General features: G+C 47.6%; 1 protein-coding gene across 2 annotated transcripts in view; it reads left to right on the top strand.

Annotated features, from left to right (window-relative positions):
• The window catches only part of LOC118776102 (citron Rho-interacting kinase), a 73,079-nt gene that overhangs the window by 40,944 nt on the left and 7,135 nt on the right, over window positions 1-25,000 (top strand). Inside the window, exons 11-33 of one of the 2 annotated variants that reach the window (XM_036526184.1) lie at window positions 190-306; window positions 1,334-1,443; window positions 1,667-1,841; window positions 1,946-2,143; window positions 2,246-2,299; window positions 6,388-6,585; window positions 7,857-8,050; window positions 8,530-8,665; window positions 8,772-8,876; window positions 9,996-10,136; window positions 14,020-14,127; window positions 14,508-14,685; window positions 15,125-15,292; window positions 16,025-16,048; window positions 17,460-17,597; window positions 18,139-18,319; window positions 18,719-18,807; window positions 19,352-19,456; window positions 19,800-19,969; window positions 21,252-21,296; window positions 22,674-22,754; window positions 23,796-23,931; window positions 24,608-24,747. In XM_036526184.1, coding sequence (XP_036382077.1) covers window positions 190-306; window positions 1,334-1,443; window positions 1,667-1,841; window positions 1,946-2,143; window positions 2,246-2,299; window positions 6,388-6,585; window positions 7,857-8,050; window positions 8,530-8,665; window positions 8,772-8,876; window positions 9,996-10,136; window positions 14,020-14,127; window positions 14,508-14,685; window positions 15,125-15,292; window positions 16,025-16,048; window positions 17,460-17,597; window positions 18,139-18,319; window positions 18,719-18,807; window positions 19,352-19,456; window positions 19,800-19,969; window positions 21,252-21,296; window positions 22,674-22,754; window positions 23,796-23,931; window positions 24,608-24,747 — 2,991 coding nt within the window. The remainder of the gene's footprint in view (window positions 1-189; window positions 307-1,333; window positions 1,444-1,666; window positions 1,842-1,945; window positions 2,144-2,245; window positions 2,300-6,387; window positions 6,586-7,856; window positions 8,051-8,529; window positions 8,666-8,771; window positions 8,877-9,995; window positions 10,137-14,019; window positions 14,128-14,507; window positions 14,686-15,124; window positions 15,293-16,024; window positions 16,049-17,459; window positions 17,598-18,138; window positions 18,320-18,718; window positions 18,808-19,351; window positions 19,457-19,799; window positions 19,970-21,251; window positions 21,297-22,673; window positions 22,755-23,795; window positions 23,932-24,607; window positions 24,748-25,000) is intronic. The other variant, XM_036526183.1, reaches the window with a different exon arrangement.

Raw genomic sequence — 25,000 nt, 5'->3', positions numbered from 1 at the left:
GCGTGAGCATGAGTGTGTGTGTGTGTGTGTGAGAGAGTGTGAGTGAGTGTGTGAGTGTGTGAGTGTGTGAGTGTGTGAGTGTGAGAGTGTGAGAGTGTGAGAGTGAGTGTGTGAATGAGGATGGTGAAACGCGCTGGAGTGGGCGTGGTTTGGCCATGTCTCACTGGCCCTCCGTGCCCTCTCTCTCAGGTTCTGGAGGCCCAGATGAAGGCGGATCTGGCCGAGAAAGAGGCTCTGGAGTCCAAGCGGGCCAAGCACGAGGAAGAGGCTCGGGAGAAATGCAAGCTCATCAGCGAGCAGACGGCGGTGAGTTCTGTTCTGCTCGCGGGTGGGGTATGGCGGGATGGGGGGGTCGTTCCCCTGTGTGTGCAGTACACAGACATCCTCATGTTTGTGCTTTTGCTGAAGCTGTTTACAAGGGCATCCCACAAAAGTACTTTGGATAGTGGATTGTTTAATGTGATATGTTCCTGGCTTATAAAATGCCTCTGTCATTTGTTTCAAAGCATTTGTTTCTCAATTTCAGGTGGTGATAGACTGATCTCCATTTGTTAAAATGAGAATTAACGTCAGCTTTTTCCCTCATGCCAGGCCGTTGTTACAACGCAGTAGATGGGCCTCTCTAAAAGACCTGCCTGGATGTGTAAATCAATCAGATCTGAGGAGATATATTGTCTGTTTGTCTGTTGAAGACATTAAGTACATTTCTAATCTACTCGATACAGAAATATTGTGAACCAGCCTAGCTGAAATTATACATGCTATTTGCATATTGACTAAGTGCAAATTTTTTCAATCCTAGAAAAATACCCATCTAATTAGAGGAGAGGAGATCCTGTAGCCCAGTTTTTTAGTTACAGCACATCAGAATGAGGGACCGTTGGCGAGCAATAACCACTTCAGTGTGATTATTGCGGGTTTGAAAGCAGGAAGTTAGTCCTCGGGGTGACATAGACCAATATTGTTTGATTTCCTTAATTATATATATTTGTAATCATTTTTCTACTGTGTAATTGCCATGTAATATATTTAATGTAGATGATGTGCAAGTTAATCTCTTTTGGGTTTGAGTGAATTATTAGGATGGAATTCAAATGAACGTGGGACGATATTCATATGATTATTTCTAGCATAGTAAATTTGATTCATGTAACAGACAGTGGAGGTTCTTACATTACTGAAATAGTGTGCAGGGTTCCGCTCTGAAGTCATGTATGACTGCTTGCAGCATCAGCTATAGTGCAATAAGATCATTATATACTGGTGCTGCAGAGATGCTATAGTTTAGTTCTGGCGGTTGTCACGATAGTTGACACGTCCGTGTCCATTCCAGACCATCAATGCCATGGACTCCAAGATGAAGAGCCTGGAGCAGAGGATTGCAGAGCTGTCTGAGGCCAACAAGCTGGCAGCCAACAGCAGCATCTACACCCAGAAGAACATGTGAGTGTTGCATCGTGGGAACTGTACCGTCTGACAAGGAGGGGTCAGGGGTTTCCAAAGTCCCATTCAATCGGATGCTTTCCCTTTGTTCCAGTTGACCTTGTTTATGATCGTTTGTGATCCCAGTGGTCTCCCCTGGGGTCATGTCACACGGCCTTCTCCCCGGAAGGCTCTTCCGCCGGCTCTGATACTCGCTCACCTGAGCTGTTTTCTGGGCCTGCAGGAAAGCCCAAGAGGAGATGATCTCCGAGCTGAGGCAGCAGAAGTTCTACCTGGAGTCGCAGGCGGGCAAGCTGGAAGCCCAGAACGCCAAGCTGGAGGAGCACCTGGAGAAGATGAACCAGCAGGAACAGAGCAACAAGAGCCGGCTGCTGGAGCTGGAGACCAGGCTGAGAGAGGTGTGGGGGAGCAGCGTCCAGCGCAGGTTTACTTATTAATGTTTTTTTTTTTTAAACACTCTTCCTCACGGCTCTCTCCTCCTCCTCCTCCTCTTCCTCCCCAGGTGGGCCTGGAGCACGAGGAGCAGAAGCTGGAGATCAAGCGGCAGGTGACGGAGCTGACGCTGTCTCTGCAGGAGCGCGAGTCGCAGATCAGCGGGTTGCAGGTGGCGCGGCAGGCCCTGGAGAGCCAGCTCCAGCAGGCCAAGACCGAGCTGGAGGAGACCACGGCCGAGGCTGAGGAGGAGATCACCGCGCTCAGGGTGAGGGGCCGACGCCGCGCCAATACGCCCGGGACGCCACTCTTTAAACCGGAGGAGAACCCACCTCCGCCTTAACGCCGCTCCCCTCTCTCTCCCCGGCAGGCTCACCGAGACGAGATCCAGCGCAAGTTTGACGCTCTGAGAGACAGCTGCGCGGTACGTGCTGCTTCGGTTCCCGACACACGGCGTATTTATCCGCCATTTCTGCCCTATAAATAACGCCGTTTCTGTGAAACGTCAAGCTCCCGTCGTTCACCCAGAGTGGAAGGCGTTTTCAGGTATCAATTAATGGCTGATGAATCGGTGCTATCATCCAGCGTGATAAAGCCACGCGAAGCCGCTTCGCCTTGTACGCGCACGCCCACTCTTCTTCCGCGGCTTTTCCGTGAAAGTGCAACATTTGTCAACTGCTCGTCACAGGTTCAGCACTTAGCAGACGTTTCTCTGGTGCAAAAGTAGCTCTTCCCTCACCTCTGCCCTGTTTTAATTAGGGCCTTCTATTTTTAAACCGCCGCGACTAAAATGACATTTTCCTGTTAGTTTTTGCTAGTTTTGCTAGTTTTGCCTTGGTTTATCAGCACAGTGGTAAGGCTTTCAGTGAAGATTCCCACATTATAATTATGTATGTGGTATCTGTTACATTATGTATTTATCATGAAAGCCTTCATAAGCCTTACATAGGATGTGAATAAATATTAATGCCAGATGACACACACTGCAATACAGTCTGCTGTTCCATCATCCATGTCACAGTGCCGTGACGTACCAAAACAACATGGTGATGTTTACGGCACCGATGATGACGTTCCATACCCTACGACGCTGTGTTAGCTGGTATATTTAGAAGTAAATGTTAGGGAAGTGTTTATGAAGGCATTTTGCAGTCCTGACGATGCTTTAAGCAGTATGACCTGGTAGGAGCAATTTTACAGGGATAAACACATGAAGTAAACAAAAACCTTCTAAATGATCACAATAAATTCCATTCTTAATAAATGCTTCCCAGTGACAATCTAGTGAATAGTCTTTGAACCTAATGCCTGTTATAGTATTTCCCAAGCTTCTGACTAATCAAATTTGAAAGGCCCACTGCACATTTACTGGAGAAAGCCCTCTTACATTTACATTTACATTTATTTATTTAGCAGACGCTTTTATCCAAAGCGACTCTTAAAGCAAAAAATGTACTGCTGATATCAGTGTTATGTCTTCTGAGTGTAATTTAAAAGACAACTATTATAATTACATTTACCTGTATTTCCTAGCTACAAACCAGGAAATGGCTAAGCTAAAAATTGTTTGAAGGACATGCACTCCTGATGAGTACAGTAATGTTAGATGGATGACACCTGCTCATACATTCATAATCAGTTTGATGTTGTGGTATTATACAGGTGTGTTATAGTACAGTTTGACAGTTTAGGCAATGACAGGCCATTTTTACCTCCTTTGAGGGTTTTCTTTTTTACCCAGAAGCATATCACTAGTGGAAATCTCAAATAAGTAAACATAGATTCAGCTCATGCCATTCCAAACCAATGCTATTCTTTCAGTGGTTGAGACAGGTGGGAGAACACTTGAATCTTGAAAGTCCTAGGTGCCTCTAGTATGTTTTTGCATCTTTCCAATGTGACCTGTATCTACCCTAATATTACACTTCCAAACCAAAAATCACCTCTGTTCAACAGTTAGCTGTTGTGTATATATTCATTTCAATGTGACTAACCCCATCACCCCAACCCAAACACACACACACGCGCGCACAAACATAGACAGAAGCCACTAAAGACTCCTTTCCTTTCATCAGCAGCTTCGCACACTGCAGCTCGCCCACTTTCATCCGCAAACCAAAGAGAATGAAATCAAAGTCAAAATCTGGTCACGCTGCACTTCCCCCGGATTCGGGCTGATCCGACGCAAGGTGACCCATATATCGGCTCGTTTGCGCGTCCCGGGTGCGAGGACGTGGCTATTATGTTTTTTGTTTTTTTTTTCTTTTTTTCGACATTTATATCCTCTCAAGTCAGTTAGCGTGAATCAGCGCCTGGACGCGGCTCTGTGTCCGCTAGCGTGTAACGGGTGCTCGTTATTCCCCTGCCCCACTTACAGCTTCCTCCCACTCGCAAGCTGTTGCGAAAGGGCACTCTTTGCGCCGCGGATACCGAACGCCGCCTGCGTTCGGGCGCTCAGCTCTGAAGTCGTGAACAGACTGAGAGATTTGTCAGCATTTTATTCTCATCCTTATCAGCCATCTTACAGGACGGACTCAGCTTTTTGTAATCGGTGTACTTTCAGTCTGTCAGGATATTGTGTCCTTGTTTGATATGGTTTTGGATTCTGGGCATGCTGGTGTATAGTGGCCCGGTGGAACAAGGCAATTGTTTCTGTCTATGCCAGGGCAGCTCTTCTCATCTCTGTCCATTCTTAAGTGAATTTTATTACCTTTATTTGTACATTCCCACAGAGTTCAGTACGCCACCGTCAAGATTATAGCTAGTGTCTGTGTGTGTGTGTGTGTGTGTGTGTGTGTGTGTGTGTTTGTCAGTTATTGCAAGTCTGAGGAATAGCTTGTGCAGGCTTTTAGTGTTGGTTATGCCCAGGACAGACAGAGAAAAAGCAAGAGAAAGTTTGACAGCTCAGTGCTCCAGGGCACTGCTGCCGACCTCAGCGGTCCTCCGGGACCCACTTCAGGACAGTGGCCCTCCCAGGGAGCTGAAGGGCAGGCTGGGAGAGGAGGACTGATCACCGGGCAGAAAATGAGCACTTCCCTTCTCACTTCTCCAGCCTCCAATGGCACCTCCACACGGCAGCACTCGTGTACGGGAGCAGGGGGCGGTGCATCAGAGGCTGCCGCACACAGGGCTGAACCCGGCTCCCCACATCACCAGGGGCCTGATGCAGGGCCAGTTACATTGGGGATGGTGTTCTGAGGGGGGATGGTGGTGGAGGAGGGAGGAGGGGGGGTGTTTTGGAGATGATTTGATTAGGTTGCTTTTTCTCCCCCCACCAAGAAAAGTGAAGCCTCTGCATAAACAGGAGGCTTTTAAAACCGGTCAAGTGGAGTAAATGGGCGCTATGGCCGCAGTGTAGAATGGGTCAGTGAATCGCCCCGGGCGAGCGCGCCAGTTTAATGACTGCGCCCCGCACGTCCAGCTCTCCGTTCGCTTTGCAGCCGAGCTCCCTCTCCGCACTCTCACACACACGTCACACACATCCGTGGCTTAGGGTGACAGCTCACACTCGCTCAGAAAACTCTCTCAGGTGGCTGGGCGCAGGCCGGCTGATATTCTCGGTGTTTAAGTGCTTTGCGGTTGTCTGTTCATGGTGACTAACAGGGCTAGCCATTTACTGAAGCAATTTTAGTTAAGTGCCTTGCTCAAGGCTGTGGAGAGCTGGGGAAAACTCAAGGGGGGTTTCAAGAGTTTTAAATCCACGCCGCCTCAATCAGACTCCATATTGTGTCAGAAATCTCTCCACAGTTTAGCTCTGTTGATTTTACTTCTTCGCTGAAAGGATTTCGATCTTTATCCTGTTCTGGTTATGCAAGGCAGAAGATAATTTTATTAGCAAACCTTTGGGCAGCAACAGCTCTGTCGGCACCATGTAGGGAGACTCTTGGCCTCCAGACAGTATTGTACCGTCTAGCAACGTCTGTTCCACAGACAAAATGGCTCCTGCGGTTGGATAGAGATGGAGGGAAGGAGCTGAGAGCAGAGACACTGAATATTTAATGCTTTGCAGGAATGTGCTGTGGTTCAGATACAGGAGGGTGTCGCTTCCCTGTAAAAGCAGGTGAATAATGACCGTAGGTTCCTGTGTCTCACTTAACCGAGCTCCAAATCCAATTCATTATGAGATGATAAGGAGGATGGTTCAGGCGCATTAGCTGAGAGTGAAGTGTCATTTGTCAGGCTTCATGTTTTTTTTTTTTAGGCATAACGAAGTTTATTATAAAATGTCAATGTGTGATGTGGTGCAACTCCTGCTGCTAGAGAGGTTAAAATGTGAAGAGAATTTAAAATAAAAACTAGATGAGAGTCCGTTTATTGATGGTAAAAGAACTAGTAATAAGCGCAGGATATGCCTAAGTGAACAGAATATTGTTCTTGGGGAAAAACTGAAACCTGATTGTGATGCAGATTATTGAACAGAATATCAGTGTGGTTTAATCCCTCAGGCCCAGAATGCACTGGGGCAAACTCTAGCTGCACCACTAATTTGACTTTCTACCAAACGACCCTCAGGTAATCACTGACCTGGAGGAACAGCTGACCCAGCTGACCCAGGAGAACGCCGAACTGAACCGGCAGAACTTCTACCTGTCCAAGCAGCTGGACGAGGCTTCGGACGAGAACGAGGACCGTCTGCAGCTGAAGCAGGATGTGGACCGGCTGCGTAGGGAGGTGGCCGACCGCGAGATGCACCTCAACAACCAGAAACAGGTAAGCCACCAATCACACACACCTCAACAACCAGAAACAGGTAAGCCACCAATCACACACACCTCAACAACCAGAAACAGGTAAGCCACCAATCACACATACCTCAACCAGAAACAGGTAAGCCACCAATCACACACACCTCAACAACCAGAAACAGGGAAGACACCAACCACACACACCTCAACAAGACACAGATCAAACATAAGCCACACACACCTCAACAACCAGAAACAGGTAAGACACCAATCACCTCAACAATCAGAAACAGGTGAGATGCTAACCACATGCACCTCATCAACCAGACACAGGTGAACTGCTAACCACACATACCTCAACAACCAGAAACAGGTGAGATGCTAACCACACACACCTCAACAACCAGAAACAGGTGTAGCAAACGCCACACCCATATTACCAATGACCAATCAGAAATAGGTGAGAGACAGATGCCCCACGTTTCTGGCTGAGCAGAAGCAGCCTGTAAAGGCAGGTTTTAAGCACAGAGGCAGGGAGTGAGACTTCCTCGCGCTGAGCTGTGAGCTGCGCTGAGCTCCTGTGGGAGGGCGTGTGGGCGGCGGAGGGGGGCCGCGCAGTCTCTCTGGCCTCACGGTTGCATAACGGGGATGTAGATCGGAGGCGCGGGGAAGCAGACGAGGGTGGGAGCGATGCGTCACGCTCGCTCGCGGGTCGCTCGGGCCCCCGAATCCGCAGACTTCACACGGCCACTACAGCTATATTTGGAGCGACGGCGCTTTGCTCCGGTTTACAGATCATTTCCGTCAATACGTATTTTCAGAATTATCGTTCTGGTCGTGGAGCTTCTGAAATGTCAGGGACTTGCAAAAAAAAATGTGCATTGCAAATCAGGATATTCATAGCATTATTTGTCAGGGGTTGAAATTCAGTAGAATTTTTATATAAAGTTCTATTTTTTCTTTTTTTTTGACTTTTGATATGCTTGTTATGCCAGTAAGCCCCCTCCCCCATTCTACTTCCTGGCCATACACTGAAAGACTAAATGTGAGTAGTCTATTCAGACATTTGCATTAACTTGATAAAACTCTACTGATAACCATCTGACAAAAGGCAGAAAGTTATTGGTCGCTTACAGAACCCATAGGGCATTCCTGTGCTTGCAGGAAGCGAAAGACCAGGAAATAAGTTTATCTAGCCCAGAATTCAGCCTCCCTCACAGGAATTAAGCACTTCCCAGGGGTAGCACTTCCCCCGGCTCTGCACTCAGACCCTCCCTCCCACGCCCCTCTCCCCAGAACATCGAGACCCTGAAGACGACGTGCACCATGCTGGAGGAGCAGGTGCTGGAGCTGGAGACCCTGAACGACGAGCTGCTGGAGAAGGAGAGGCAGTGGGAGGCCTGGAGGAGCACCCTGGAGGACGAGAAGGGCCAGGCCGAGAGGAGGACCCGTGACATGCAGAGGATGCTGGACAACGAGAAACAGAACAGGTAACGTGGAGCCACACACACCTGCACACATATACACACACACACACACACACACACCTACACACACACAGCAGTAAGAAGACGTACACACGCACACTTACAGAAACAACAGTAAGAAGACGTACATACACACACACACACACACTACACTCATGAAAACCCTCTACTCTTACACAGACATAATGTGTCATCCAGCCACACTGCATACACTCTCTTGTACCTAACAAGAACACACACTTGCACCTAATATCTTCACGAGCACTCGTCCCCCTAACCCAATAACACGTACAGCACAAGCCAAGACACTGGGACATTGAGAAACTCAGCAACCAGTACACACACATCCGCTCAGAACCTTACCAGGCCAAGAAAACCCTCCCCGTAAAGTTCACGGTAAAGCAAAACACGCTTGACAGGCCACCTGTTTGAATGATGACAGCGCTCCGATGGCCTGATGCTCCTCATCTCTCTATGCGCAGGCTGCGCGCAGACCAGCGCAGTACAGAGTCCCGCCAGGCGGTGGAGTTAGCGGTCAAGGAGCACAAGGCTGAGATCGTGGCCCTACAGCAGGCCCTGAAGGAGCAGAAGCTGAAGGCCGAGAGCCTCTCTGATACGGTCAGTCGACCTGTCTGTGCCCCTCTGTGCCTGGCTGCCAGTTTTTCAGACATGCCAAACGCGGGGAAGTTAGCTGACCAGTCTGCAACTTTCCCGCCTCTTTCAGCTGAACGACTTGGAGAAGAAGCACGCCATGCTGGAGATGAACGCCCGTAGCCTACAGCAGAAGCTGGAATCGGAGCGGGAGCTCAAACAGAGGCTGCTGGACGAGGTACACATGGGCAATGGGTCTCCATCAGACACGCACAAGTGCATCTATTTTATCCTCACTCCTAGCTAGCGACAAGGCTACCTTCATCAGACGGAGGTGACTCATCTCATTTAGCTATTTAGTATCATTAGCTAGCTTCCTGTGTTTAATTAGCCTTTTGACAGAAAAATTATGAAAAATATTATTTTAGGTGATGCTGAAAGCTGTCGAGGCACCACTAAATGTTCCTTGGATGAATTGTCTGTAGAGCCTGTCATTCTGTCAGCCCTAAATATTTATTTTTAAGCTGCAGTGTGTTAACCTGTGCTTTACCCTGCTGAGTACCTGCAGTGTGCTAACCTGTGCTTTACTCTGCAGAGTACCTGCAGTGTGCTAACCTGTGCTTTACTCTGCAGAGTACCTGCAGTGTGTTAACCTGTGCTTTACTCTGCTGAGTACTTGCAGTGTGCTAACCTGTGCTTTACTCTGCAGAGTAACTGCAGTGTGTTAACCTGTGCTTTACTCTGCAGAGTAACTGCAGTGTGTTAACCTGTGCTTTACTCTGCTGAGTACTTGCAGTGTGCTAACCTGTGCTTTACTCTGCTGAGTACCTGCAGTGTGCTAACCTGTGCTTTACTCTGCAGAGTACCTGCAGTGTGTTAACCTGTGCTTTACTCTGCAGAGTACCTGCAGTGTGTTAACCTGTGCTTTACTCTGCAGAGTACTTGTAGTGTGCTAACCTGTGCTTTACTCTGCAGAGTAACTGCAGTGTGTTAACCTGTGCTTTACCCTGCTGAGTACCTGCAGTGTGTTAACCTGTGCTTTACTCTGCTGAGTACTTGCAGTGTGTTAACCTGTGCTTTACTCTGCAGAGTACCTGCAGTGTGTTAACCTATGCTTTACTCTGCAGAGTACTTGTAGTGTGCTAACCTGTGCTTTACTCTGCTGAGTACTTGCAGTGTGTTAACCTGTGCTTTACTCTGCAGAGTACCTGCAGTGTGCTAACCTGTGCTTTACTCTGCAGAGTACCTGCAGTGTGTTAACCTGTGCTTTACTCTGCAGAGTACCTGCAGTGTGCTAACCTGTGCTTTACTCTGCAGAGTACCTGCAGTGTGCTAACCTGTGCTTTACCCCACACAGCAAGGGAAGCTTCAGCAGCAGATGGACATGCAGAAGACGCACATCTTCCGGCTGACTCAGGGCCTGCAGGATGCCCTGGACCAGACCGACCTGCTGAAGACAGAGCGGACAGACCTGGAGTACCAGCTGGAGAACATCCAGGTGCCGAATCCTCCCCCTCTCAACCCTGGCCTCTCGCACCCCCCCATCTCCCTATACCACCACCTCTTACACCCATTCTTCTCCGGCCTTTAAGACTCACATCTCCTCCCTAACCCCTGCACCCCTACCTCTCAAATCCTTCCAGATGTTCACAGGAAACCCGCACTGCAGATCTGCACCCTGGCAGCACTCTGTCTCCGACCATATTACATTCATTTACATTTATTCATTCAGCAGACGCTTTTATCCAAAGCGACTTACATAGGTTACAGTTCTTTACAACGTTATCCATTTATACAGCCGAGGCAATTGTGGGTTAAGTGCCCAAGGGTACAGCAGCAGTGTCCCAGTGGGGATTGAACCGGCAACCTTTCGGTTACAACCTTACTAAGTCCTGCTCCTTAACCATTGTGCTACACTGCCGCATATCTTACGCTCTTACATTTATTTGACATAATGTGTGTTTCATCACATTACACTACATTACATTTGCTCAGCAGACACTCTTATACAGAGCAACTTGCATGCTTGCAGTTTTTTTCCACGTTTTCCATTTATACAGCTGTGTATTTACTCTGAGGCAGATTGGGTTGAATACTGCACCTTGCCTAAGGGCCCAACGGCAGTGGTGCACCAGGGAGTAGAACTGTGCTCATTACCACTACAGCATACCGGGAACACATCGCATTATTATCTTACACTAAATGTGTGTGTGTGTGTGTGTGTGTGTGTGTGTGTGTGTTTGTGTGACAAAAAAAATTCATTCTATTTTCAGTACACTACCATGTACAGGTTTCCTGTTTATGAGGATCTTGGGAACATATCGTGTTTTCTCAAGCACCCCTGTCTCCATCTTGCATCAGCATTAATGTTAAAATTAAAGTTCCCATTTCTCAGCGTATGGCCAGTAGGTTTGATCGGTTTCAGACGATACATTTTTTCCCAGCTGTTGGCTAAAAGTGTACTTTTTTTTCAAGTGCCAAGTGACAAAGTGCTGTATTAGCGCATTTGTTCAGGCAACACGGCCCTGTCCACATTACTGTCACACTGTCGGTACTGATTACGCTCGGGGCCTCCTAATGGCCGCAGTGTAGCTAAATGGCTACAAAGGTGGCGCAACACAACGCCATGACAAGCTACTGTAGCTGGCACTCCTCAAAGTTAATTTGGCAACGGCCACTGAGGCTATATATAGCAGTTTGGCCGTTCTGCGTGGAACAGATTTTTTAGAGAGGGGGCAGTAAACAAGCACGGCAGACCCGCGGTTGAAAACGCACCCGCACCGGGCCTGGATATCGTGACGGAGGGGTCTGCTGGGGGCTTTCAGCTCCCTCTCTTCCCAAAAACGATCTGCCAGTTCCTAAAGCTACAGCACATGCTTAGTTCAAATCAGCCTCTCGAGCTTTCCTGCACCTTATGTCACCTTACCTCTACTTTAATTAGCACTCCTCACTGTGCAGTACTTTTTCTGTAGGTGTATAACGTCAGTGGGAGGGTCATTTTCAATGTTATCATTTATTTATGATAAAAAAAAATGATCTGGCTGAATTCCCAGTGCAGCTTTTTGTGGCCCCCAGGTTAATTGACTAGATAATTCCCTCTCCAAATAATTCCTTCCCCCCAGGTCATTATTTTAAAAGAAAATCGGTTTTCAGTTGACCTTACCTGGTAAAGTAAAACACATATTTTAAATCATTTAAATCAGTTTATGTTGTACTGCATGATGCTCCTTATCAAAATTTAAATGCGATGTTTGTTTATCTGTTTTAATAATTTGCATTTGATGTGAGCATTTGTTGCAGAGCATGTAAAATGATCCGAAATGGATTAAACCCGAAGCAGAACATGCTAGCTGTGGTGGCTGTGGATACATTCCAGTTTTGTACCAAGCTATCGGTCAATACAAGAAGACACAGGAAATCAAAGGTGTCCAGGAAATCCATCCACCCCTTCCTTATCATAGTCCAATCACTCCAAAGGGATTGTTGTCTGCAATATAGTTTGTTGTTACTTCTTTGACCCATTTTAAATGTTAACAGTTTTAATAATCCACAACAGTACTGTGTTTTCATTTCCAGAATGTTAAGTTTAGCTTGCATAATGTTTGACTTTCCTGAGCAACGCCCACTTTTAAGAGTGTCGATACAGACACACCCTCCCGGATAGGGTTGTTTGACTTAAATAGGCCTAAAAACTGATTCAGACAGGTTTGAGTGACAATGGAGATGCTCATAATTTGTCAGATAGTCCACAGTCTCTTACCTGACCAGTGGAGGCATTCAACACAACTTTAAATGTTACTCTAACCATTTGAAATAAGGGGACTGGTGTTAGATGTTGTTTATAGTAGACAACAAACAACTCAAGGACCGTTTTCAGTAACCCGTGAGGGCATTTATCCTTCATGTGGTTGATATTTTGTCCAGCATCGACCATGGAATGTGAGTGTTTATATCAGACCTTTCAAAGCAGGACAAAACTCCTCCTTGTTTGTGGGGCTGTTTGATGTGCTGTTTACTTCAGTGCAGAGCTGTGGAAACTCACTCCACTCACTGAACCTAAAATTGCACATTCTAAGCACTCTTTGCAACCATGCTTTTGCAGACAGACACAGGAATAATAACATGGTGACGTATTACATTACACTACATTGTCATCAATTAGATGCTCTTATCCATAGGGACTTACATACGTTACAACTTTATTCATTTATACAGCTGGATATTTTCTGGGGCAATTCTGGGTTAAGTACCTTGCTAAAGGGTGCAACAGCAATGCCCTAGCCGGACATCGAACCAGCAACCGTTCGGTTACGAGCCCTGCTCCTTACCGCTACTCCACACTGCCGCCCCCGTTATTACATGTTGATTACACATTAAATGGTCATGCCAGCAGATGAACGGCACTGCAGGAGCTGTGCAGTGTATCGCATCCCGGCTGTCATCATCATTTCTAGAGCAGATCTGTGGGGAAAGGTTGCCAAATCCATGATTAATAACGACGCTCGAACACTCCCGTTAGAAAATCCTGCTTCAGCTTCGTGTCGTCGTCATGCTTGAAGCCCTTCGGCGTCATAAAGAAAACGGTGAATGTTGTTTGTCATCCCGCCTTTTCAGACCCATCATGTTGCGCACTTGAGAAATTATGAAAACGCACCAGTAATTAGTTGAACTGTGCATTATTTATGTGGCATCTCGGATTAGCATATAAATACCACCTAAATGTTTCTAAGTGCGCTTAACTAATTTGACGTTGCAAAGTTATGAATAAATTAACTGCTGTGCCATTTTCAATAACTATATGCAATCAGCTAGAGTAGTCTGTTTTTAGGTTCTTCTCTGGTGCTGTTACGGTTCTGGCTGAACTGCCATGTTGTGTGACACAGTTGTAATTACAGTGTGGGGGTGCACGAGAGCTGTCAGAGTTCACTCTTTCAAACATTTGGGCATGAACTTGTAATTCGTTTGGCAGATACACAAACAAATGCCGTTACACTTCAAAGATGGTAATAGATTTTCTTTTGCTTGTCCACGCTGTCAGTTGTTCATATATGTTACATTTTCCAGAGTGTTTTCATTTCTGTGAGGAGATATTTAACAGTGTGTTCGGTCAAGTCTAGGGAACACTATTGTAAGATATTAAATATCAAATGCAACCTTTGAGTGTCCTTAATAATTGGGACAACATTACCCCCAATTACAAGGGACAGTTACCATATTTACATGACATTGAGTTATCAGACTCAAAAGCTTTTGGATTCAATCGACACTAAAATCAGGCATTTAGAGATTTTAGAATTTGATGACTATATTAATCCTCGCTGTTTCAATGTGGATTCCTCACCACCTGCTCATCACAGATGACGAATTGGCTCCCCCTACAGGCCGTGTACTCTCATGAGAAAGTGAAGATGGAGGGCACCATATCGCAGCAGACCAAACTCATAGACTTCCTCCAGGCCAAGATGGACCAGCCCTCCAAGAAAAAGAAGGCAAGCGTCTGATCTGTTTGCACTCACACACAGTACACTTTTGTTCTCTCTCAGCGTTATAGTTACTCATGTGTGTTTGGAGACTCTCATCCATGACCTCTTATCCATCATCTTACTTCATTTACAAGTTCTGAATCTGTCGGAAAGACCTGTCAGGTAATAGTTAAAGTAATAGTTAAAGGTACAGTATAACCATGACAATTGATTTGATTAGCATGTGTAAAACACCCAGCGTCCTGCCAGGCTCTGTGTAAACTGTAATCGCTGAAAATTTCTATACCATTCCTCCCTCAGAACAAACTGAACAAACAGTGCCTTAAAGCCTACCTCTCCCTCCAGGTGAGGTTGTGACCACCGTCTCTGCTCTGCTCGCCTTGCAGGGCATCTTCGGCCGTCGCCGTGAGGACCTGGTCGCCGCGGCAGCAGCAGCCCAGGCGCAGGTGCCCATGCAGTACAGCGACATGAAGGTGGCGCTGGACAAGGAGCGGGCGCGCTGCGCCGAGCTGGAGGAGGCGCTGCAGAAGATGCGCATCGAGCTGCGCTCCCTGCGGGAGGAGGGTGAGAGAGAGACGGGGCCCCTCGGTTACAGACACCCCCCTGTACTGACACCCCTCCTGCCTCCTCTACACCTGGAGCTGGGACAGTCACATTCACATAATAATACTGTACTGCATCATCTAAACAGATGGAAAACAAGGAAGAAATACAGCACTCAGAAAGAAGCAAAAACAAAATGGGATTTCTTGTACAGGCAAACGTGTTTCAGTTCTATGTAGAAACAGTATCGTCACTGTTCACAGTTGAGTATCTCTCCCCCAGGCTGAACAGTTTGTTCTGACCTCTTACGAACAGCACAGTGAGTCAGTGGGACTTCACGTCCCGCAATGTGTCAGGAGTGAGGAGTTTGAACCTGCGAATGTGTAGAGGACGTAAATCGTTCCATTTCTCCCTCCCCTCCCTCCCCTCTCTCCCCTCCCCTCCCCTCTCTCTCCCTCAGCGAACCACTTCAAGGCCATGGAGCACGGCACTCCCGCCACCCCGGCCACAGCCCGCCAGCAGATCATCATGTCTGCCATCGTCAAGTCCCCCGAGCACCAGCCCAATCCCAGCAGCCTCCTTGCCCCCTCCAACTCTGCCCGCAGGAAGGAGACCTCCACACCCGAAGGTGAGCAAGTGGGGGAGCGGCTTGCAGGTACAGAGAAGCTGTAACTGGGGGTCTCTATCCCACTGACCGCTGTACTGACGAGGGAAGCCAAAACTGCAGGCATTTCCCAACATTATAGCTTAGTGCACTGATTCTCAATCCTGCTCCTGGGGCCCCCCTGCTCCGCACGTTTTCCATCTTTCCCTGCTCTACCTACCTGACTGAACTCATCTGTGGCACTTCTGATTAGCTGAGCACACCTGATTTAATCAAGCGCATGTTTGGAGCAAGGATAGATAGAAGATATTCAGGACAGGGGGGCTCCAGGAGGAGGATTGAGAAACACTGGCTTAGTGGAAAGGCTCAGTGGCACAGTAAAGCGTGGAGGGGTTGAGTAATTTAAATCTGCTTTTTGTGTATGTTTCCCTTCAAAATGAATCAAAACCTTGCACTAAACCACACTGGAGAGCAGTTTGGATATCGGTTTTACACAAGCCTGTGGTGCCAGGATGGTCCTGTCTTGTATCTCAGTGTGACGACACCTCCTGCTCACGTTCACGTTGTTTATCAGTCTTTAAGGTACTTCCTCGGATCTTCTTCTTTGGTTTGTCATTATTTGGGCCCTAATCAGCCGGCTATCTACTTTTTCCCAGTCAAAGACACCGGACGTCTCTCACTCTCTGCACCCGAACCTGCGTCACATGCCTCACTGTAGAACTCTTTTTTTTTTTTTTTTTCTTTCACTCTCTACAGAGAGAAGGAGGGTCACCTTTGAAAGTAAGTTTACAGCCCCCTGGTAAAAAGAGGCCTGGGTTTCCTCTTGTCCCCTCTTCCCCCTCTCCACTCTCCCCGCCATCAAGGGGGCCAATGAGCCGGGTTTATCAAGCACTGCACCAGAAAAAAAAGGTTAATTCATTGCCATTTTCACCCAGTGGGTAGTCAAGATGCCTGGATACTGTACAGTACAGCATCTTATCAGTCCGGGCCTGATTTGTTTAACTTGCCAATACAGTCAGTAGGAATGTAAGTACTTGGCAGGACTGTTTGGTGTATGATTTATCATAAAGCCCATATTGTACCGTATGTACTGTGGCCAGTGAATTGCCAGGATGGCTGCCAAATAAGCGTGCGGTAATGTACCTTCTATGGGCTTAATATTTTGTTACTATTTCGAGTGTTTCTTCAGTGGATAGATATGGTCAAAATAAAACCGCTTATCCTTTAACGTGTGAAGATGGATGTTTTGGATGGGTGTAAATGATCAGAGCCTTTTCTGAGTGCAGGGCTGAATAAATCTGAAGCAATTGGCCGGCGTCATACATCCACAGAGCCATCGTCACTGGGACTCTGCTTGCTGCGGTCCACCCACCGGCCACAGGTCACCCACAGGAACATATTACCCTCTCCGTTTCCGTTCCCTCTCCCGAAAGTGGTCTTGAAACTGACACACATCCCCCAAAAAACAAACACCCAGATCCTGCCTGATGCCCCCAGCGCATGACTGTCATTTCCCTTCCCGAGGGAGGGAGCTGATCCCAAAGGAAGATGATGAGATCTGTTTTTTTTTCCCGTTTCTTTTGAGATTTTCTGTTCTTCCTCCCACTATGCTTGCATTGTATGCTGACAATGCTTCCTCCTTGATTATGCTCTGTTCTTGAACCTCTCTTTGCCCAATTTGGTGCTTTACAAACAGGATAGTGACACTTGTCAGTTAGGTTAATTGCAATCACTTGCGTTGTGGATTTTGTACACTGTGGTACATATACCTTTGAGTCCAGTATTTTCAATTACGCTGAGTGGATATCAATCGAATGAAGGCCATTGTGCAGGTATTACAGGTAAAGGTATTAGTGCTGTGAGTATGCTGACTATACTTTGATCTGTTATGAAGTCATGTGTTATTTACTCTGCCACGGTATCAGATAATTAGTCTCCTGTTGTTTTTATTTTGATTTTGTACTATAGGTTAGGGTTACACTCTGGCAGGAAAATTTATTATTCTCATTATCTCTGTCTGAAGTAATCAAAGAACTTGTTTGGTTGTGCATATCTCAGGTTTCTCTTTTTCACTGTATGTAGTGTAGAGCCATTATGGGTTGGTCTGCGTTCTTATTGGCTGTTTTGGGGGTGTGGGTGTGGCCTGTGAGTAACTCTGCTCTGTCCGGCTGTTCTTATTGGCTGTGTGCAGAGTACGGGCGGCGCGTGAAGGAGAGGATGCACCACAACATCCCGCACCGCTTCACCGTCGGCCTCAACATGAGGGCCTCCAAGTGCGCCGTCTGCCTGGACACCGTGCATTTCGGCAGGCAGGCGGCCACCTGCGTGGGTACGTATCGACCTCCGCCTTCCCCCATGCCCCACCATCCTCCTTACCCCCTCCTATCACGCCATCCTTTCTGTTTAAGCCTTTACCACCCCTCAGTTGTCTGATGAACTGCAAACTTTACACACTGTGTCCAGGTTAAACAAACAGTCTGACACCGCGGTTGGTCATTGATTGTAAACCTCTCAAGCAGCAGCTGGAATGTTTTGGGTTCACTCAGTCACCTGGTCTGACACTGCTGCTCATTCAGCTTGAATGGATATACTGCTGTTCTTCTGTGCTGCGAGTCGCTCTGGATAACAGCGACTGCTAAAGGAATGTAACGCAATGTAAATCAACAAACAGCTTTCTGAGAACCTCTGTAGGACAGATTATGGACTTAGAAACACTTATCACATTTATAATTGTGGCTGCTTCCCTGTGCACTTGCCCATTGTCTGCCGCCGTTTCCTTTTGTTGTGACCCTGTGCGTTTAATTTTTTTTTTCTTTCCTCTCCATATTCCATCCCTCTCGTGTTTAATGTTGTTTTCTCTCCTGCTTTAGAATGTCACGCTTTGTGCCATCCAAAATGCTCCCCCTGCCTTCCAGCCACGTGCGGCCTACCCGCCGAGTACGCCCTGCACTTCTGCGAGGTGCTGTGCCGGGACAAAGCCAGCTCCCCCGGCCTGCAGCTCAAGGAGGCCAGCGGCCACGTGCGTCTGGAGGGCTGGATGAAGCAACCCAGGTGAGTGTGGGTTGGGGGGGGGGGACCCCAGGTCACAGGCGGGGCTCAACTCTCCACTATGTTACAGGCGACAGTGTAGCATAGTGGTTAAGGAGCGTTCGATTCCCCACAGGGGCACTGCTGCTTAACCCTTGGGCAAGGTACTTACCCAGAATTGCCTCAGTAAATATCCAGCTGGATAAATGGATAACATTGTAATAACCAGTAATTGATGCAAGTCACTCTGGATACAAGCGTCTGCTAAATGCCAATAATGTAATGTAATGTCTCCGTCCCTGGCCACTGATGCCACTGCCCGCATGGGCTGTGCGGTTGTCCAGGACTCACTCCTGGTGCAGCCGCTTATATCTGTAGTATTGATCACCCCAGAATGTAATGAGTGCTGTGTGTGTCCTGCAGGAATGGGAAGCGTGGTCAGGGCTGGGAGAGGAAGTACGTGGTGCTGGACGGGACCAAGGTGTCCGTCTACGAGACCGAGCCCAGAGAAGGTGCACAATCCCTGCCCCATTCTGAACCATTCACAACACACGTCTCACTCAAATCCTCAGTGCACGCTCGGTGGCTTTCACTGGCCCACAGGCCTCTTTCAGATCGATGCTCTTCAAAGGAACCTTGCGGTTATTTCAGGAAGAAAACGTCAATGCTCTTCTTCAACTGTCTTCTTGCAACCTTGTTTGTGTGTGTGGTTGGAATATTAAAATGCACTGGGAGCCCTTTGAAAAGCCAGTCAGAGTTAGACTCATGTCTGAATGGATCTTAAACTCAAAGCCTGAACTGGGCAGCCACTTTGTCCAGATCTAACAGTAAACAGTAAACTTTCATTAATCTCTTTTATCACTCTCTCATATTAATATACATACATGTATGCATGCATGCAGTATGGGTATGATTTTTTTCCACATCAAAAGCTGGATTTGGTTTTTCAAACAATGATGGGCACACACACACACACACACACACACACACACACAAATGTTGTGCAGCTGTGATTTTTGTCCCTGGTGTGTGAAATGGGGCTGTGCGTGTTTCCAGACTCGGTGAAGCCGTTGGAGGAGTTTGAGCTGTGCCTGCCCGACGGTGACGTGACAGTGCACGGAGCCGTGGGGGCGACCGAGCTGGCCAACACCGCCAAGTCAGGCGAGTCCCTCACCGCACCCACTCAGCGCTGCAGGGTCGTGTGCATGAAGAGTGCTCTTCTTGCTGTGTCTAGTCATCATATGGTTCTACAATGCCTGTGTGTGTGTGTGTGTGTGTGTGTGCGCGTGTGTGTGCGTGTGTGTGCGTGTGCGTGCGTGCGTGCGTGCGTGTTGAGGTGTGTGTAGGTATGCACGCATGTGTGTGTGTGTGTGTGTGTGTGTGTGTGCATGCCCTGTATGCTTGGGTGTGTTTGCAGCTTCATGAACCTGCGTTGAGTCAGAGTCCGTCAGCGAGCGTGTCCTCGTCCTCCTTGCTGACGGTCGGGTTGTCGCGTCGCCTGCAGATATCCCCTATGTGCTGAAGCTGGAGTCCCACCCACACACCACCTGCTGGCCGGGCCAGTCCATGTACTTCATGGCCCCCAGCTTCCCCGACAAGCAGCGCTGGGTGTCAGTGCTGGAGTCCGTGGTGGCAGGAGGGCGGGCGTCACGGGAGAAAGCCGAGGCCGACGCTGTGAGTACAGTTCCCCGCCCCACGGCTTCCTCCAAAAATCCACATGCAATAGGGAAGGACTTAGCTTCGGACTTAGCCTTTCTTAGCTGGAAAGTCTACTGCTGATTAAGAACGAAAACAGCTGTCGGGTTTTCTTGAAGGGTAGCTTCTAAACATTTTGAATGCAGTATGCAAGTTAGCAAGGTCTGAATACTGAAAAGGAATGAACTGGTTGCACTGTCGACCAATCACCACGTCCTTTCAGTGTGTTCTCGAATTGCGTGGCGTTCCTCCGTCTGTAATTTTGTGAGTGATTAATGGGCGTTTGATGAAGTCCCTGTATCAGGTCAGGTTTTTATCTCCTCATATGAGCTTTCTGAGTATGTCAGGGTGGCTGTCCTTTAGCCTCTAAACAATCTGATTTTTTTATTTAAACGTTGGTATTTCTTAAAACTGTAGTGTAAACTGAACACATGCTGCGTGCCTCTCTGGAGTGCCTTCACACTTCAGAGTGCACAAGCATAACACACAACTAAAATATCAATTGTTGTTATTGACAACAACTAAAAGAACTACTGAGCAAGAGAAGGAGAAGTGGAGCAATGCGTTGCGGGCTTCACCTAGGGGTTACCTAGACTGAAGTAGGTTTATAAAGCCATTAAAGCATTTCAAATTAGTGTGTGCGCTCAATTTTTCTTTTCAGTGTGGTTGTCTACTAGAGTAAAAGTGAGCAACGACATTAAATTTGAATTAATTGTGAACAAACCCTTTAAGGTTGCTTTTCCTGCATGAGCAGGTTATTTTGGGGTTTTTGTTTTTTTTTTTTTGCCGGTGACATCACCTGACCAGTGCCACCTCGGCGTGTCCATGTTGTATAGTTACGGTTTTTGGTTCATCTGTAGGTTCTGCCCCTGTCATGTGCTGTGTTGTTTTTGGCCTGTTCACAAGAGGAGGTCAAGAGAACTATGCAAACGTTATACAATCAGACACACCCCTTCCTCTGCTGTGCGCATAGCACACCAACAGGACCTGACTCATGTTGGTCTGTGTGGCCCTTTATCTATCCTATGCCAGATCGGAGCAGGGAGAACTTGACATCCTGACTGTGTCTGTCTTTCTCTGTATTGTCAGTTGTGTGTCTCTCTCTCTGTATTGTTAATTGTGTCTTTCTCTCTCTCCTTCTCTCTCTCCTTTTCTCTGTCTGTTCTTTGCTTCTCCATGGTGTTTGTCTTTGTTTAATTGGCGTGTTTACTTTGATGTCGGTTCTCTGTTCCCATCCCATTGGGTTTTGCTGTGCTCATAGGCTGCTGTTGCCAAAAGACAGATGGTTCTTTCCCCACTGGTCCAGGTAAAAAGCTGCACGAGGCTGCCTGCTGCTTGGTCCCCCCCTCTTCTCCAACTCGGCTAGAGCGGACTGGCTGCACGCTCTTACACACACACGCACACACACACACACACACACACACACACACACATTCATATACACTTACATACATACACACACTGGATGTCACACAGACACACAGCTCAAACACTCATACAAATACACACATATACATACACACACATATACACACATTCTTTCAGGCGCACACACACACACACACACACACACACACACACATACATATAGTTCATACATACACACACTCACATACACATACATGCAGTATATAGATAAAAGCACAAAAGCATACACATACGTAGACACACACACAGTTCATACATACACTCACATACACATACATGCGGTACATGGATAAACACAAAAGCATATGCATACTTAGACACACACACACACACACACACACACACAGTCTGAAAGAGAGAGAGAGGGGATACGTGGAGAACTCACCGCAGTGCATGTGTCTGATGTCTGGTCAAAGGCATGTGCTCCCAAACATGTCATCCTCGCCTGTCTGGCGACTGCTCCATGGCCCCCCCCATACTCCATACCTCCTGTCCCCATACTTCACCCTGTCCCTGTCCCTGTCCCTCAGCTTGCATCACCTCTGTCATCGTCCCCGAATATTCTGTCAGAGTACTCTTCGGTCTAGTTGGTGCGGGCGATAAGGAAGTTTGTCAGGGACGTGGGAGGTGTGTGAGTCAGGAGTATAAGAGATATTTATGGGCATAAATGATATAACCCCACAAAGCAAAAATATATGATAGCTGATGTGTCTTTGATGTTTCTGAACCGACGCTTTGAGTTTAAAAGCACTGAATAACATTCAGTAAGCACCTACCAGCGCGACCTGTCTAGGAATTAAAAGTTTTCTTTCTACCACTTTTGCTCCATTAGTTCTGTCAGTTATCTTAGAAAATTTGTTCTAGTCATTTCCGGGGAACCACTTTAATGTTGCACACATCAGCTTCTCCGTGTGCAGTGGCAGGGAGTTTGGAGGGAAAAAATAATACTAAGATACTAATGGATGCACTTCTGTTCTTTTGTGCTGGAAGTCACTCTGGATAAGCATCTGCTAAGTGAATGTAATGTAATGTAAAAGATCCCCTGCACTGAAAGAGTGTGAACTTAGGCTGAGGGAACATTAAAACAGCATGCATATAAATAACATAAAGGTGATTATGCAGTACTAGTACGTAGTTTATACAAGCCAGTAGTCGAGGGAAACGTCTTGGAAATTCCATTGTCACGCATAGTTCAGGTGACAGGGTTAGAGATGTGCCTGTCCTTCTCTCATTCTGTCCCTCTCTCTCCGTGTAGAAACTGCTGGGCAATTCCCTGCTGAAGCTGGAGGGAGACGACCGCCTGGACATCAACTGCACTCTGCCTCTCACTGACCAGGTACCTCTGAAAACTGCGTCTAAAGCAAGCCACGCACACGCGCACACACATACACACATACACACATACACACACACACACATACACGCACACACACACGCGCACACACACACAGGTGCGCACATACACACACATACACATGCACATACACACACGCACAAATACACACACACACACGCACACACTCACACACAGCCACACACACACACACTCACACACAGCCACAGACATACACACACACGCGCGCGCGCACACACACACACACTCACACGCGCGCACACACACACACACACACTCACACGCGCGCGCACACACACACACACTCACACACACACACACACACACACAGAGGAGTGGCAGACTCTCACACAGCCCAGCTGGGGTATCATTCCCCATGCGTCTTCAGCACACAGCAGAACGGCGGGGGGAAGAGAGCATTTGTTTCACTGTCAGATCTGCTGTCACTTTTTACTGTATGTGAATTGCTAACATTCAGCTTGGGTGTGGGTGGACACCTGTCAGAATGCATCAGAATTGACTGATACCCCTGACACCCAACACTTCCTGTGGGTTGGGCACCCCCATCCCCACCCCCACCCTCATCTCCCTGTGTTATGTTCCATGTATAATGTTTGACACAAATGCATTTGGGCAGCAGCGATACCGTTTTGTGTTAGTTATGGTTTAGGACCTCTCTGATGCATTTTTTTTGCTACAATTAGCAGTTAGCAGTTATGATGTGGAACACAGTGACCAGTACTGAGCATGTGCAAGACTGGAGCATATGTTGAGTGTTCTCATGTGGGGAGATTTTTGGTCAGTGTAAACAAGATTACGTTGGCATATTGCCTGTGTCAACGTTTATGTGAATCATACTTCACATCAGCGGTGTCTGAGGCAGATGCAATGCCACACGTTGGCTGTTGAAGTGGCTTTTGATCAGTGTGCTCTGTTTCCTGTGAAAGGCCCTCTTATCTCTCTGAAAGCCTGTGGAGTGTGACTACACCGCGGTGACAATGCTGTCCTCTCTCCCATCCTCAGATAGTTCTGGTGGGCTCCGAGGAGGGTCTCTATGCCCTGAATGTGATCAAGAACTCCCTGACCCACATCCCCGGCCTGGGCTCCGTCTTTCAGATCCATATCCTGAAGGAGCACGAGAAGCTGCTCATGATCACGGGTCAGTATCCTCTGTTACACTCTGGTCATGATCATGGGTCAGTATCCTCTGTTACACTCTGCTCATGATCACGGGTCAGTATCCTCTGTTAATATCCAGTCATTTTAATGGGTCAGTATCCTCTGTTACACTCTGCTCATGATCACGGGTCAGTATCCTCTGTTACACTCTGCTCATGATCACGGGTCAGTATCCTCTGTTAATATCCAGTCATTTTAATGGGTCAGTATCCTCTGTTACACTCTGCTCATGATCATGGGTCAGTATCCTCTGTTACACTCTGCTCATGATCAGGGGTCAGTATCCTCTGTTACACTCTGCTCATGATCACAGGTCAGTATCCTCTGTTACACTCTGCTCATGATCAGGGGTCAGTATCCTGTGTTACACTCTGCTCATGATCAGGGGTCAGTATCCTGTGTTACACTCTGCTCATGATCAGGGGTCAGTATCCTCTGTTACACTCTGCTCATGATCAGGGGTCAGTATCCTGTTACACTCTGCTCATGATCATGGGTCAGTATCCTGTGTTACACTCTGCTCCTGATCAGGGATCAGTATCCTGTGTTACACTCTGCTCATGATCAGGGGTCAGTATCCTGTGTTGCATGTGTGTCGGTCATCTGCCCCTCTTACTGGAGCCGTGAGAGAGGCACTGACTGTGTTTGACCTCCAGGGGCGGAGAGGGCGCTGTGTCTGGTCGAGATCAAGAAGGTGAAGCAGTCCCTGTCCCAGTCCCACCTCCCCGCCCAGCCTGAGCTTGCGCCCTACATCTTTGAGACGGTCAAAGGCTGCCACCTCTTCGCCGCGGGCAGGGTAGGGGGAAGCAGCGCTGCTGTTTTACTGAAATGCATACAATCCACTCTTTCTTCCTCCTTTTATGCCTACCTGTAACTGTAACTGGGATGACTGTCAGTATTTGTAATGTTAAACTGAACCGCTGCTGAAGTTGTCACCAGCTTCTGAGATCCGCTTTTCTGTTCCCATTGCAGCTCTGGTTACAGATTTAGGCTTTGGTATCACTGAGCTTTTTCAGTTTTTCCAGTTCATTTATTCTCTTTAGTCAGAC

This window comes from Megalops cyprinoides, chromosome 4, assembly GCF_013368585.1.
Source record: "Megalops cyprinoides isolate fMegCyp1 chromosome 4, fMegCyp1.pri, whole genome shotgun sequence".
Taxonomy (NCBI): Eukaryota; Metazoa; Chordata; class Actinopteri; order Elopiformes; family Megalopidae; genus Megalops; species Megalops cyprinoides.
The sequence above is the reverse complement of the archived record's forward strand: the minus strand, read 5'-3'. Positions and strand labels throughout refer to the sequence as shown.